Here is a 15553-nt window from a genome sequence, read left to right as displayed (position 1 = left end):
AGTGGCCTGTTTGGTGATCTCTGATATGGGGAAGTGTAATATACCAACGGCAATAAGACAAGGTGGTAGAGAGTCTACAAGTCCTGTTTCTCCAGGGTTTCATGCACTTTTAGATTATGCAGGAGGTGGACATGATTCAGCCAGACTCACCAGTGTATTTGATAGTACCATCTTTTTTCTTTGCCATTATGGAGGAGAATCACAGCTGATGATGTAAAATCTCTTGAGGATAAGATGCTGTCTAGAGCACTGTGATCATGTTTATGTGATAGGGAAAATATCAAGCACAAAGTGCCAGTGACTTGTCCTGTCACTATGCAGCAAGCTAAGTAAATTCTTCTGCTCCTGGCAGATAACCTGCCAATCAGGTATTGAACAGAGAATGTAACATGACCCAGACAGGCTCCATACTCTAATGGCAGCATGCTGTCGATTTAGGTGCAAATCCACTCCCTTCTTGGATGTGTGCCATGTACTAAGATCCTCAATTGGAGACAGAGTCCGCAAAACCAAGCTGGGTACAGAACTGGATGCGTGGCAGCCCTGCTCTGTCTTTAAGAAGTGTTGCAGTCACCATGGCATTTTCCTCAATACATATGTCCACATTCCAGTTAGTTAAGATACCAAGGCTCATAGTGTCATGCATAAGAAGAATCCTCTGCTACTGGGATCATTACAGCGGCCTTGCTGTGTAATCTGCTGAACTGACCAGGAAGAAAAATGCAGGTTTCCTCTCTGCTTTTGTTTACATCCTTCAATACTTCCTACTGGAGCTGCTTTAGTAGGGCACCTGCTTGTCTTGAGGCCATGGGGAGGCACACAATGGTGAAGAAGTTTCAGGGCTACAAGTCTTTCTTAAAAGAAAATAGGAGACACTCATGTTTCTCCCTCAAGCATTGTTCAATGTACGAAGCTCATCCTGTGCCAGCAAGACTTTCTTCCCGTAATGCATGCATGCAGCACACTGTATTGCCAGTGGTAGCTTTGGACATTATGGCAACCCAGTAGGAATTTTCACTAACACAGGAGTTGGATACAGGGATGGCCAGAGTGTTTAGGCAGAAGGGACTGCACTCAAAGATAGACTACTGCTAGCTAAGCAAGAACACATTCTCAGGGGCACAAAGGCTGGAGTTTGTCCTCTGCTCATCAGATAACTGGAATTTTTGATTAAGCAGATTGTGACTGTACAGAACACCACTCTGGAGTACGGACGTACTAACTGTAAGCCATAATCAGCACCTTATAGGGTCTTCAAAGACATGTCTGAAAGCAGAGGATTCTGTCAATGTCACAACTAAACCTGGAATGAGAATCCTGGAAATTGGAATCCTCTAAAGAGGGCATCCACACTACTCGTGTTAACAGGTACTGCTCATCCTTCAGGGCCCAGTGGATCAAGGGGACAGAGTGACAGTGGATATGTAAATACGCTCACATGCAAGCAAAACCATTTTATCTTGTTACCTCTGCATTTACCTCAACCTGGAGAATGTTCAGTCTGCATGGAGCTTCCTGGTCTGCCCTATCCCATCTCTTTATAGTCAGAGGTCTGGTGTCTGATTTGTGTCTTTACAGTGAGGCTCAAGAATAGGTTTAAATACACTGCAGGGACACTCCTATTTGGATCTGGTTTTGTAGAACTGCTAGCTTAGCCATGGCTTGTTTTACACAAAGGTACAATTGATGTGGTGAGATCCACTCACCACATACAAACCAGTATGCTGTTGGAAGTTCTGGGAGTCTGTATGATCAGGGCATAGAAAATTCCAAAGAAAAATAATACAGCGTTTTTCTGCTCATTGTCTTTTCTTGACAGGATTGCAAGATGGCCACAAGAGGGTGATGTGTCAGTAGAGAAAACTTACCCAAGATAAAGCAGTTAAGGGAAAGTAAGAACCAGTATTGTTGTGTTGAAATAGTTGGTTTTCTGCATGTAGAAAATACAGTGATATTTTAAAGTTACAAAGATGAACTCTTTGAACTCTGGAGCCTCAGGAATTCTGAAGATGGAAGTCTGTCTAGCCATGGATTTCACTTAGTGTTTTCAGGTAAGAGAGCTAAGAAATAGCAAACTCTTTCACAAACTTTTGAGTATTATATCTCCAGGAAGCAGAGATGGGAAGAGGAGCTTGTCCCACAAAGTGAATTTTTACTGAGAGGGAATTTTAGAGAATGGGTACCTGAGTGTTTGTGTGACAGTGGCACCCCAATTACGCCAAGAGCTAGCAGCTGCATTCTCAGTTCTGTCTCTTAGTGACCATTCCCTTCTCCGCCTGAGGGCCCTCTCTGTGACTGGTAGAATCCAAATCATGGCAAGGTTGGCAGGTCCTTGAAAAGCAGCACCACAGAAGAGGCATGGCGAAGTGTGTGGACAGCATATTACTAGTGAATTGTATAGTCCAAAAGCCAAGGCACAGCTTGGTTGCTGCTCAAACATTTTTCCTAGAAAGTCCATTAGACATCTCAGAGGAGGCACGAGGGATATTAAAACATCATCTCTTCTCTTCTGTGGCATTTGGTGGAAAAGATAATAAGAAAGTAGCATGTGCTCGAAGGGAAGGACATGGAAGATCACAGAGGAAAGAGGGGGCTGACAGATGAGAGTCAAGGGGCAAAGTATCTTGTCAAAGTGGTTTGTGCAGCTGCTTTGAAGCTGAAGCAGTTCTTGACAAGTCTGTAGTTCTTGACAGGACTGTAACTGCAAACCAGGGACTAATAGCCTAGCAAACACAGCTCTTTAAGCAGGAACAGAAGCATTCAGTTCCAGAGAAGGATTTTTTCCCCAGCACCCTTGAGGCAGTTCTACTCAGCTGCTCCAGCAGGTTCTTCAGAAGTTGGACTTAACAGTTGGACTTGATGATCTTAGAGGTTGTTTCCAACCTAAATGATTCTATGATTCTGAGTCTGATCCAACTTTCTGAATAATATTTTGTGGAGATGTCCAGAGTATTCAGGATGGGGTCTTAAATCATTAGTGGAAACTGCAATGTGTTCAACAGCTGAAAAAATAGCTCTTCTAGAATGGAGTATACTTTTTTACATGGAACTCTGTGTTCAATAGAAATGTTAAAAGATATCCAGTGGGGTGCTAATCACAAATGTATATTGGCCTAAAGCTAAATGTATAATTATTATATAATAGTATGTTGTTGTATGTGAGTGTTACATCTGAGAAAAAACATACAAGCAAAAGTAATAAGCAGAAGACAAGCATGATATTTGTTTGTTAATGCAAGGTTTGTTAATGATTAGTATTTGTCCCTGCTTTCTGATATTAAAGTAGAACAAAGTTGAACCTTGACAGGAGTCAACAAAAATTCTAAATTAAAGCAGTTCATCCAGGTCTGTCAGCAGCCAGTGATTTTATCTAAGCAGTTATGTTTAACCTGGAAGAAATGAGATCTATTGATTATCTTTTCACTGTTGTTTTTACGGTAGGCTACCTAAAGTGAGACTTTCAGGATGCAGCATCAGCCCTCCTTTGATCCCACATCCCTGCTTCACATTGCAACAGAACCGCTGGGAGCCACAACCAGTTCCTTGCTAGTTTTCATTGTCTACCTCCTTGTCTCTTCAGCATTGGAGAAGATGTCAGAAACAGGGAAGCTACTTCCTGGGCCATTTCCTTTGCCCTTCATAGGAAACATGTTGCAGCTAAAGAATAGCTTGCCTGAGTCTGTGGAAGAGGTAAAGGGTATTTGCTTGCAGGGCTTGATAGCTTTTACAAGAGCACTTTCATTTCTATGTAGTGTGACTTGCTCATGTTCTTGTAATTAAATGGGTGTAATTTAAAAGCTGTGTTCTTTTTTGGTAAATTGTTTCAGCTCAGTAAGAAGGACGGTCTCATGTTTACAATATATTTTTGGGCACAGTATGTGCAGTGGTGTTATATGGACCTGATGTTGTGAAAGAGGCTCTGATTGACTAAGAGTTCAGTGGAAGAGGACCTATTCCACTCTCCTAGAAGTTCTGCAGAGGAACATGTACTTTCCTGAGAGATTCTTGCTGGGTAGAGGAGGAGGATGTAACTGCAAAATCAGAAGAGGGAAGAGCTGATGTTTCATTTAGTACATTTAGAACAGACCTTTGGCTCACTGGCATTAAATGGTCCCATTCTCTTGCTATTGTAGATGGTGTCTGTTGCATTTTGTAATGTCTGGGTTACTACCTGGAAAACAGATGGCTGTGTTGTCATTCTCACTCAGCTTTCCACCATAGGAGCTGGGTAGGTCATCTCTATGGGACAAGTATTTCCTGAAACAGTCAGAACTATTTCAGTAAGTCAGCCTCAGTGCTCCTCTATCTCTAATTTCTGCTCCGTATCATGGTGGAGTCTCTGGGAGCTAAAGCTGTTTTCTTGCTGATTTGCACGGGCTGCCTGCTCATCTGTTCAGCATGGACGAAGATATCTGGAACAGGGAAGTTGCCCCTTGGGCCATTTGCTTTGCTTATTTTAGTCATGGAACAGCTGAAGGGGAAGTACAGAGTGCTTTCTTTTTTTTCTTTTTTCTTTTTTTCCTGCCAAGAAGTCTTCTAACAGTTGGTCCTGGTTGTATATGGTTATAAACTAGATGATATTTTCATGTATCTTTTTTTCATTTGTATTTCTGTGATTCTGTAATATTTTTTGCTATGGACTTTGTAATGCCATGCTAACAACTCATGGAAATGCCGGTTCTACATTTGTACATCTATGTTTGGCATCTCACGTAAACTCCTTTTACCCCTTTCTGCCTAATGGTTGTAAAATTGCTTTAGTGATCTTTACATAGTTCATAAAAGTAATGGGAAGATGCAAGCTGCCATTCAGCTAGTAAATGACGTCATGGGGATCCCAGTATTATTTTATTTGTCTTCTTTTGCACAATGGTCAGTGCTGTAATCACAGTTCTGGTTCTGATAGGTCTAATAAGGCCAGTTGAGCCTTCTACCACATTGTTACTGAAAATGTAAGTTTTATAGGTCATTGTAGCTCAGTCTTCAAGCTGTAATGTATTTCATATAAATGAGTGAAATAAAAGTCAAATATGTATAAATCTTGGAAAACATTTGATAGTCTAAGCTTTGTGTAGAAAGGTTTTCCACTAAAACATGTCCTTCTAGGATTTTAAGAAAGCAATTCAGTGCATTACTTCTTCTTTATTTTGCAGTATAAATTCTAATTTTACAGATCTTCATTATAATCACACAAGAGAGGACCCATGTGCCCAGCCATCAGATGAACTCCATCCCCATCATATGAGAGGATTTGTACTGGGGCAAGATTACAGTAGATGTTCATCTTCTAACAGAAGAAAATCATTCCATATTGCTTTATGCTTACTTTTACAAGTAGATCACAAACTGAAAACACAGAGGAGAAATGCACCTCAAGCAGGGTCTGTGAAAAGCCTGTAGTGCAAGCATCTGTTCCTGCTGTGCTGAGAGGAGCAGGTGATAGGGACAGCAGCAGCTGGGCTCTCACAGCACTAGTCCACACAGCCTAACACATCAGGATGTCAGGAACCAGATAGGAACCTGAGCTAGGCAGAGGAGACCCTCCTATCGTTCAGCATAGGGAGCTGTTGTTGCTATGCGATTACCTACTCTGCCTCTGTTTAGAGCTGGCTGTGGTGGTTATCAAAACACCACACTTTTTTTTTTTAAAGCATAACACTTATCTCCATAAAGAATATAACAATGATCTCAGTCACATCAAGCTGGGAAATGACTTTGATTCAAGCAGAGTTTTCATGAATTTGGGAGCTGCCAACTGTCTTCATTGTCTAACGGGGAACAAAACCGACCTGATAAGGTCGGGGCATATTTGCCAGACTGGTGATTAATGGGGAAGTATCAATGTCCTTCCGATCCAAAACAGGTTTCAAAGTAAAGTTCTGCAGAATGGATGTTAGAAATATGAATATCTCCATCCGGGCCAGACCTTCGCCTGCACAGATGCGTTTTCCTGCAAAGAACAAATAATAAAAAAGGAGGTGATGGTAGAGTAATTTTTCTGGTAACTTATTTTACCCCCTGTTCCTTGAAAGTTAAGACATCTCAGAATAGATGGGCAGCACTGCAGCATTTTGGGGAAGTGAATTGAATTAAACTAGGGGTTCAGTATTCAAAATAATGTGAGAGTGCTTAGTGGGGAAAGGCAGTTTGAAGGCTTCAGTTTTTCATGTTCTGCTTCTGTTTGATGGTAAGTCTGGAGAGAGAGAACTGGCATGGCTGTGAGTCTCACCTCGTTCATCCTTTTGTGTAGAATGCATCAGATGGTCTTTTGTAACTACTAAGAAAGGAAGCCAACTGAAACTCTAGTACAGGGGTTAGGGCTGCCCAGAAGTGACTCTTCTATTCTACATCAGTGTACAGACAGTGGTGACAGAGCCCCTGAAATGTTCGGAGGTTCTAGCAAAGCACAGCCTAGGATCTGAAGTAGAAAGAGCTCTTACCTGCAGAAAATGGCATGAAGTAGTCACTCCTTTTAAAGGTACCGTTTGCATTCAGGAAGTGTCCTGGGTCAAATTTTTCAGGATTTGGAAATTCCTTGCTGTCTTTTAGGATGGGAGACAGCATAGGGAATATCATAGTGTCCTGGATTAGCAAAGAGAGAAGAAAATTCAAGTGGGGACATGCCAAAGCACAGCAGTATTGAGCAGTTCCCACAGCTGAACAGCATGGCACTGCTTTGGTTTAACTGTGTTAACTGTTAAAGCTTTGGTTTTAACTTTAACAGTACATATACCTGTCAGTCAGAAGTAGCAAAATTAAAATTTCATGAGAAAGGCTGGTAGAACTCCTCATGAGCCATAAGTGGGGTTCTTGGGTGAGATTTAAAAGGTTTAGGGAAATAGGATTTTTTTCTGAGGAAAGAACTTTCAGAAGAGTTGACTGAGATCACCAGTACTCATTCATGTATAGGAGTTAACTGGCTACATTCTTCCAGAGAAGCAGTTCATTCAATAACAATTATTTTTATAATAAGTAACAATCAGGAGGACTATTTCACAAAGGGAAATAAAAACTTAGAGCACTGGGAGTCTTAATGCATAATAACACCTCAAGAGGACCATTTGCATCCTCTAGAATGTTGAAAAATAAATTCTCTTGTCAACTGTATCAGCTTTGAAATCATTTGTTATAGAAAGAGAACCCAGTGGCAAAGTTTTTATGAGGTCAATATCCTGATAACCCTGAAGCCTGGAACAGGAAGCTCCAGCTCTCATTTATTTAATTCCCCTGTACTTTTGGCCTGGGTAAGATCATCACACACACTGGCTGCAAAGCAGCAATTCAAAACTTAGCAGACCTCCGGTCGATCCCAGAGCTCCAGATACCTAAGTTTGCACATGCACATGTGATACGAAAATCCTGATGATAAAGAAAATTGGTCAAATGAATCTCGATTTAATCCACATATGCTATAATAAGGTTAAAAGCACTCCTTGCCTAAGCAAAAGAGCACAGCTGGAAAGGCATTGTTACTGATAATCGATTCATGATCCTTTACTCCCCTACCTCTTTAAAAGATAACAGAACATATTTTATCTGAGTCAGCGAAGTTTGACCAGTTTAAAATGAGCATTTAATAAATAAAAATATCTGCTGTAAGTATGGTAAAGATGTTCTGTAATGAATTTTAATAGTAAGGTTGGTTCGAGTATTTAACATTGCTTTCAAATAAATTAGAACTTTGTTTACGTTTATGTGAAAAATAGAAAGCTCCATCTCCTTCTTCACACAGAAGATGGAAAGGCTTTTTTCAAATACAATGGAGGGGGCTAAACTCAATAACTTTCAGGATACTCTCCCACACTAAATTATTCTGATTCTATATATTATTTCAGTGTGTTTGAAAATAAGCAAAGTAAAAGATAATGAATAGAACTCGTCATTGTTTTCAAGAGATTATGACCTTTCTCAGAAACAGTGGAACAGACCTTGGGGATAAAATAGTCTCTGAACTTGGTGTCTTTGGTCACAGCATGTGGGACATTAAGTGGAAGGAAATCAATGAATCTCTGGACTTCATGAATCACAGCATCTGTGTAGGGCATCTGGCTCCGGTCTGCCATGCAGGGACCTCGGTCTCGGCCAATCACACGGTCAATCTCCTGGTGAATTTTCTCTGTTAGGAAATAAATAAGTAAATGTTGAATGGTTAAGTCTCTTGTCTGTTTGCCTAAACCTCTCCCCAGAGCTGCAGCAAAACTTTCAGAGCCCCAAGAATATATGAACAGACTCAGTACTAATGCCTCTCTCCTATGAACAGAACTAAGACTGGTAGACATCTTCATGCTGCAAATACGTTTCTTTGCTCAGGGGACCATTGCCACCTGTGGCAGTGACAGGAATTGTACAAATTGAACCCATGTCCTATTAAAAATTTTTCAGGTATTTATTCCCTTTCTTTTACCTTCAACCTCTGGGTATTTTTGGAGTATCAGAAGTCCGTATCTCAGGGCAATGCTGGTTGTCCCTGTTCCTGCAAGGAACAAGTCAAGCGTGGTTCTGGTCAAGGTATCAACGGTGAATTCTGAGTGACCGTTCCCTTTCTCCTGAAGGAAGATTTAGCAGAATTCTTTGAATGAGAAAGCTGAGAAGCTTGTTTACAAAGGGAAGTCTTGTTCCTGTAATGTGTGTTTTTAGGTACATCTAATTTTCTTTTGAAAATAAGATGATCTCCAGAACACCAGCAATTATGGTATTTCTACTGAATGATGTGAACATTTTTGATATGGGAGGAGTGTCATTCAAAATAACATCAGTCAGGTTTGTCACCAGCTCTCCTAGCTTTGTCTAGTGCTGTATGCCAATGTTAGTTCTGTGTTTAAAGATCTTTAAAAAGAAAATGGAGAGGGTAGAATGAAGGTGAGCATAGAACAAAGGTGCCAATGAAAGTGTATTCCCCTCTGTGTCTGCAAAAGCCCAGTGCCCTGCTACAACTGCGAGAAGACACAGGGATTCAAACAGTGGTATTCTTAGTATCCAAAACCTTCTCACTCTGACATCCAGAATCCTCTCACTCTCACATTACCTGTTCCATTTTGTTGATGAAAGCATCAATAAAATCTCGAGGACAACTGGGATCCAGAGATTCCTGGTGTGCTGTTACTATTTCAGAAATAAATCGATTTACATCTTCAACATTTTTTATGAGTGTCTTATGGGGCCCAGGTAAAATATCCATGACATTTGGGATGAAATTGTATATCTGTAAAAATAAAATGATGGAAAAGCACATTTTGCTCAATGTAGATACAATAATTTTATTCCCTAACTGTTACTACGAAAATTAGTAATTAAACTGTTTTGGAACAGTAGGTCTGTATTATTCAAGTGGATTTTAATGCCTTTTAGATTATGATTTCAAGGATAGAATTCACTCAAGCTACTTTTGCAATGATACCCTTCTCTGGACAAACAATCTGGAGTCCATAAATTATAACAAACAAACAAACACAAAAAAAAACTCACACATCAGGACTTGATCATTTAATTGACTTTTTGGCCTTCAAAAGTTTTCTCCATATTTAGGAAAATTTACCCCAATGAAAAATGAATAATGTGAATAAATATTCATTAAAATCATAATAATTAATACATTTACTACTGAAATGAAACTGCACATACCTGTGTCTGTATACTGTTCTGGAGCCTGTTATTTTCTTCCATCAACTCAATTAAAGTTAGAAATTTCTTGTCCTCATAATCAAACCGATCCCCAAAGACAATAGAGCAGATGATGTTGGAAACAGCATGGACTAAGAAACTGCTAGGGTCAAAAGGTTTCTCTGCAACAAAAATAAAATTGTTCCTTGCTTTCAGTATTTTGGTCATTATTCCCTCCTCCGACACTATGGGGAAGTTTTGCATCTACTATGAGTCTTTGAGATCAGAGTTGTATAGTTCTTCGAGAAGCTGGTGGAGAGCTAATCCAATTTATTTTTCTCTGCTTTAAATGATCCAATTTTCCTGTTTGAGTGGTTTAAATACCTCTTTTGTCCTGTTCTCACCAGAACACTGGTCTGAGTGGCTTGGTTCCTCTTCAGCTGACGCATGTCTCTCTGCATTATAGACTATTAGAAACAGCCTGAATAATCCCTCCAAAATCTAAGGAAAATTTTAAGGACTTTGCATTAGCCATGTCTTTAGGTTATTGCACCCTGTTTACAAACTCTATTAGCGTAACCTCAGTTGTCTAGCCCTCTCCTAGGGGTTCAGATACCCATGATCAAAAGTGGAGTTTTGATAGCATAGCTGCATAAACTTCTAAGAAAATTACCTAAGTGTGAGGAAAAAGTGGTATTAGACCCACGAAAGACAGGAAAGGTAAAACTGCAGACAGTGGTGCATATCAAGGATGGAAAAGGAGAAGCATCAAGATGAAAAGGTATAAAATCTTAAAGGAAAAAAAGGCGACAGAAAATGTCAACTCAGCAGCACTGAGGAGCAGCCTATTCTAAGGAGCACTGCAGCCAACATTTCTCTGCCTGCCTGATGACTCCCTGGCCAGCAAAGGCCCATCCGGTGTCCCATTAGAAGTGGTGAGCATAGTAACCCTAAACCTAGTAGGTTAGTAGTCCTAGCTATTTATTGTTAGCTTTAAGAATAAATATGCTTTATACTTTTCATTTGCATATATCTTGCTTGTGAAACCTTTTAGTATATAGTAAAAGATGCCATAACAAAGTGACCCAGAGATGGAGGGTCACTATTTCCTAGAGGCTCATAGGAAACAGTGATGCATTGTCATCCATTTAGGTCCATCTGCTTTTCCCCCCTTGCAGATAATCACTCATGAAGGCTGGTAGTGGAAAGGAAGCCTGTGGTCCAGGGTGGTACCACTCTCAGGGGAGGTACTTAAAATAAGTAGTCTTAATTTACATACTACTAGAAAATGCATTTGTAGGTTGAAATAGCAGAAATAGGAGCTGTGTGCCCACTTCCTGGGTCACAGGTTTGGTGAAGCAGCCCCACACCCCTCACTGTCCCATTGTGGATTCACAGTGTCCCAGCAGGCACAAAGTCTATGTCCTACCACGTGTGTTCCTGAGCCTCTCCACCAGAAAACCAGCTTCCTCCTGGATTCGCGCCTCAATACTCTTCTTCCCCATCCCAAAGTCACGCAGAGTGGTGAGGGCAAATCGTCGGAGCTGCTTCCAGGTCTCCCCATTGCTGGTTACAATGCCTGACACAGGAAGGAAAAACAGAGGAAACGGATTTTTTCCCCCCTGAATACGTGTTACGTGGTAAATTCTCAATGTGCAAATATGCCTCTCTGTGGAGTTGTACCACAATCACTGTATGCCCCCAAACCTAACTTTCCTTCAATTCCGGAGATGACAAATGTGATCAATATGATCACAGCACTTTGAGTAAAACTGAAGTTTATTCACAGAATAAGAGAAACTACATCAGGATGTAAATAAGAAGGCACCACTGGTACTAACCTGAACTTGGCCACCAGCACGTGGCCTTTGCACTGAGGTAACTGACCAGATGTTCAGCTGTGCACTTTCACACATCGTGTGATCACTTAAAATACCACGGAACATAAGTACCCTGGAATAACCATTTACGTGGCTAAATGCCATACTGGGAACTGTCCTAGCGAATGGGCCCAGGGCCTAATCCTGAGTGTGACCCTTACTAGGACAGCCGATATTAGCTTGTTGCTATTATGCGCTGGGATTTCCTCTTGCTGGCTCCTGAGCTGTAGGTATCTTGCCAGTATTTTCAGAAACAGGAGAAAGACAGTAAGATCTTAGAGGCGCATTTCATGAACAAGATTTTAGCCAGAATTTGAAGAGTGGTGGAAATAGATAGGAACTGACCAAAGCCAACCTGGGATCTTAAACAGTTCTCCAGGGGTTCAGTTTACTCAAAGGTCCAAGCAGTGAGTTGGGCTTTTAATCTTTTACTACTAATTTTTATGTATGAAAGTAGTAAATGAAATCCACCACTGCCCTCTCAGCTGTGTTCCTGAAGCACTGACTGCCTGAGCTTTGCATGCTAACATTGCCAGGGACATACCCGTGCCTTCGAAGAGTTTTTTAAGCAACGGCAGATTGCCTCTTCCGCTGAAGTTATCTGCCTGATCGATCAGGGCTTCTTTCACAGCTTCGTAGCCATACAACACCACAATCTTTTGGGGGCCTAAATATATTGTGAAGACAGGACCATACTTCTTGCTGAGCTGTAGGAAGAAAGAACACAAAGACCACATCTGGATGTTAATCATGTTAAAAAAAAAAAAAAGAAAAAAGATTGTAGCTACGATGTCTGAAGGGCAATGTTCTAGCATCACTGTGGCATGACATTTCACCTGTGGAATACACCTAGAGGAAAGAGGAATTGTGTGAGAAATAGGGGATCTGAATAGGAATGGTTACGTGTCAGGTCCACATCAGAGAAAAGGAAATTAATCTTCACGAGGCTGACAAACAGTCTGAAACACCTTTCTACTGTATGTGGTAGATAGTAACTGTTTGCACGAGCTCAAAAAACAATTATACACACTTGATAAAGCAAGTCCCTAAAGGGTTTTTGAGCATAAAATGCTACAGTTGTCTCTAAAATCCACAGATCTCTGGAAATTGGATGAGTACACCAGTGAAGAGTCACTGCGTCCTTGTGCTTATCATATACTCTTTCCCAGGCATCTGGTTTTAGCTACAGCTGCAGAAAGATTCTTGGGCCACTTGCTGTGAACTGGAACACCTCTTCTGAAGTTCACTTTTTAAGAACAAGCTCACCTTCTAAGAACAATCTAGTCCCAGTATTTTGGGGAAACCAAATAACCTAGGGCTCTGAAACAATGCAGGATGCTTGTGTTTCTCAACACTCACAAGCAGCAAGGCAAAAAGAAGCTCATATGGATATGGGTGCTTCTGCTGATGGACATGGTGATGCTAGCCATTGCCACATTTTTCTCTGAAAAGTGAACACTCAGAAGTGACTTGGTTAACACTAACCTTTCATATGAAAGTTTTTTTTTGTATGTTTGTTTTCTTTTTATCCCTGGAAACACTTGCAGATTCCACAATACTGTGACAGACAAGAGGTCTGATATGCACCAATACATTGAGCAGCTTAACTGCACCCCAGCTGGAGGCGCAGCGTCACTCACGCTGTAGAAGTGGGAGTGTGCTTTGGTTCAACAGATCCTCGTCTCACTCAATGCTAAGGGTGTGTGAGATTAGAGTTGGGATAAATATTGACTCGAGCATATTTAATCCACAAGGGTTTCTTCTTAACTGTGCCAGGCCCTCACACCTTTGAGCTCTCCAGAGACATGTTTTGAGGAACTGTGCTGCTTGTATAATGTTGTCACATAGGGTAAAGATAAAAGAAAGCTGAGTTAAAGAAACAGTAGCAGATTGCTGACAATGACCCTGAAAAGTCTCCCGTTGCATAACCTAGTGACCTGGTCACCTGTGTTACTGCTTGACCTCCCCAGTATTCATATTTGCCAAAACACTACAGGACCACCACTTCCTACTACTGTTAAAACTTGTTGATCGCTGGGGCTGGACGTGAAGCCTGGAGGTTCTCAACTGCCTGACCTCCCACAGAGATTGGGATTTGCCCCAGAGAGTCTTCACCCTGTGGATAAGAGCCCTGCTCAAAGTGTCTGGAAACCCAGTGATGACTCGGCCCCTTCCCATCCATCTACCACCATCCCCTCACAGTCCCCTAAGGAACAGTTACTACAGCCAAACTGCCTTCACTAAACCCCTCCCAGGCATTGCAACACACCGGTTTTGTTTGACAGATGCATGACATTAGCCAGGGGAGGGAATGGACAGCACGATTCACCTCCAAACTCCTTTGCTTCAGCCCCTTCACTCACTACTTCCCCTCCTAGGAGATTATACCTACAGGCCAGGGAGCAGAGGCAACAAAATGGAGCAGGGTCTTCCCTCAAACAATGCCAGACCCTGCTGCCAGGGTGGTGAGGAGAAGGACACAAAAAGAATGTGGTGAATAGTGCAATAACATCAGAGCACTGATAGAAAATCTATTGCAAAATGCAGTACAACCATGAGGCCAGCACAGGACTCGTCATTGGTACGACTACTATAATACACAGTATAAGACATCAGAATCATGCATTTCTGGGAAACCTTTTCTGTTCAAGTTTGATGTTTGGTCAATGCAGCATTGACACTGTCTAGTGTATTAAGCTGAGACTATCTAGACTGCACTTCGTGCTATAGGCAATGGAGACAACACAAGAAAGGAGACAGCCTTTTACCTCCTTCAAGCTTTCAGGCAAGTTCCACGGGTTGAGCTGGAACATGTTTCCAATGACAGGGAGGGCCATAGGACCTGGAGGCTCCTTCTCTGTTCGTGATATGCTTCTCCATGCTGCAAAGAGAAGAAGGCACGAGATGCAGACCAACAAGATGATAGTAGTCAGTCCCAGGAGCTCCATGGTGGACTGACAAAGAGATGTCAAGTTTCATAAGCGGCTGAGCTTGGACCTCCAAATCCATCCTTAGTTATATGCTGTAGTACAAAAACACACAGATGAAATTAGCCAATAGCACCTCACTATTCCTGCTGAGATAGGAGATTACTTATTAATCTGTCCAAGATAAGAACGAACAAACTAGTGATGAACTCTCTGTTTGTATACTTGGACTTTTTACGTCTACAGCTTGTGTCCCCTTAGGTAATCATTCATGTAGGACTAAAGAAATCATGGTCTAATGCTGCCAAGCAAACTCAAATGCAGAAATACTAGAGTCTAGCTGCTATGGGTATGCTTAAACTCTTGCTGCTAGCCCTTAAGCATAGAGCAATTCCTGCCAGTCACTGCAGTATCACTCCAGTATGTGTCCACAGTGGAGGGAGCTGTGATTGAAAAAAAAAGGACATCATCCCTAGTTCTTCAATATTTCACCTCCATTTCTGGAATGAAAAAATGAAATTGTACTCAGGTCACACATGCAGATTTTTGAGGAGTAAAATCAGTTTGTCCTAATCTGTTTTAACCAGACAAGCCACACTGTCTACAACATTTGCATGGCCACTGAGGAGTTTACAAGTTTTTTACAAACCAAAGAGTCCTTCAGCAACCTGCTGTGTTCTTCATTTAATGATGTTTCTAGAAACTAGCTGAAAATCCATAGAAGATGTGAAGAGCCATGAAAGGTAAAGGCTTCCTGATCAGGGAGTGACATAATGATTGTCTCTATTAATAGTTAATACAATAGTTATATAATATTTTATCACTTTATTATTTTATTATAATTGTTATATAATAATATTTTTTTATTATTTAACACACTATAAAAGCTTACGTAAAATATTACGTCCCACTCCTTCTCCCCACAGGAATCCCAAACCCTATAAACAAGATGGGAAATGTGTATGTTTTCTGTCAGAGAAGTGGAATGAAACAGTAAATCAGCTACCTGGTAGCAAAGAGCAATACCAAAGAGCTAATCCCAGGACTCTGTTGTCAGATCTTGTCTGTACATCATGCATGGTGTCTCTAAAATGTCAATCTACTGTAGACACTATACTTAGACTCATCAGCCCCTTGGGTCTAACA

General features: G+C 41.2%; 1 protein-coding gene across 1 annotated transcript; it reads right to left on the bottom strand.

The window, feature by feature from the left end:
* Positions 1 to 3765: 3765 nt before the first annotated feature.
* On the bottom strand, positions 3766 to 14458 carry LOC106034087 (cytochrome P450 2H1-like). Its single transcript, XM_067000399.1, has 9 exons — positions 14249 to 14458; positions 12025 to 12187; positions 11030 to 11179; positions 9622 to 9782; positions 9026 to 9202; positions 8405 to 8546; positions 7929 to 8116; positions 6441 to 6582; positions 3766 to 5950 (listed from the first exon to the last, which is right to left on the bottom strand). The coding sequence occupies exons 1-9, from the start codon at positions 14426 to 14428 to the stop codon at positions 5769 to 5771; spliced, it is 1485 nt and encodes a 494-aa protein (XP_066856500.1). The 5' UTR covers positions 14429 to 14458; the 3' UTR covers positions 3766 to 5768.
* Between the last annotated feature and the right edge of the window lie 1095 nt (positions 14459 to 15553).

The sequence above is a fragment of the Anser cygnoides genome, chromosome 7 (genome assembly GCF_040182565.1).
Source record: "Anser cygnoides isolate HZ-2024a breed goose chromosome 7, Taihu_goose_T2T_genome, whole genome shotgun sequence".
Lineage (NCBI taxonomy): Eukaryota > Metazoa > Chordata > Aves > Anseriformes > Anatidae > Anser > Anser cygnoides.
The sequence above is the reverse complement of the archived record's forward strand: the minus strand, read 5'-3'. Positions and strand labels throughout refer to the sequence as shown.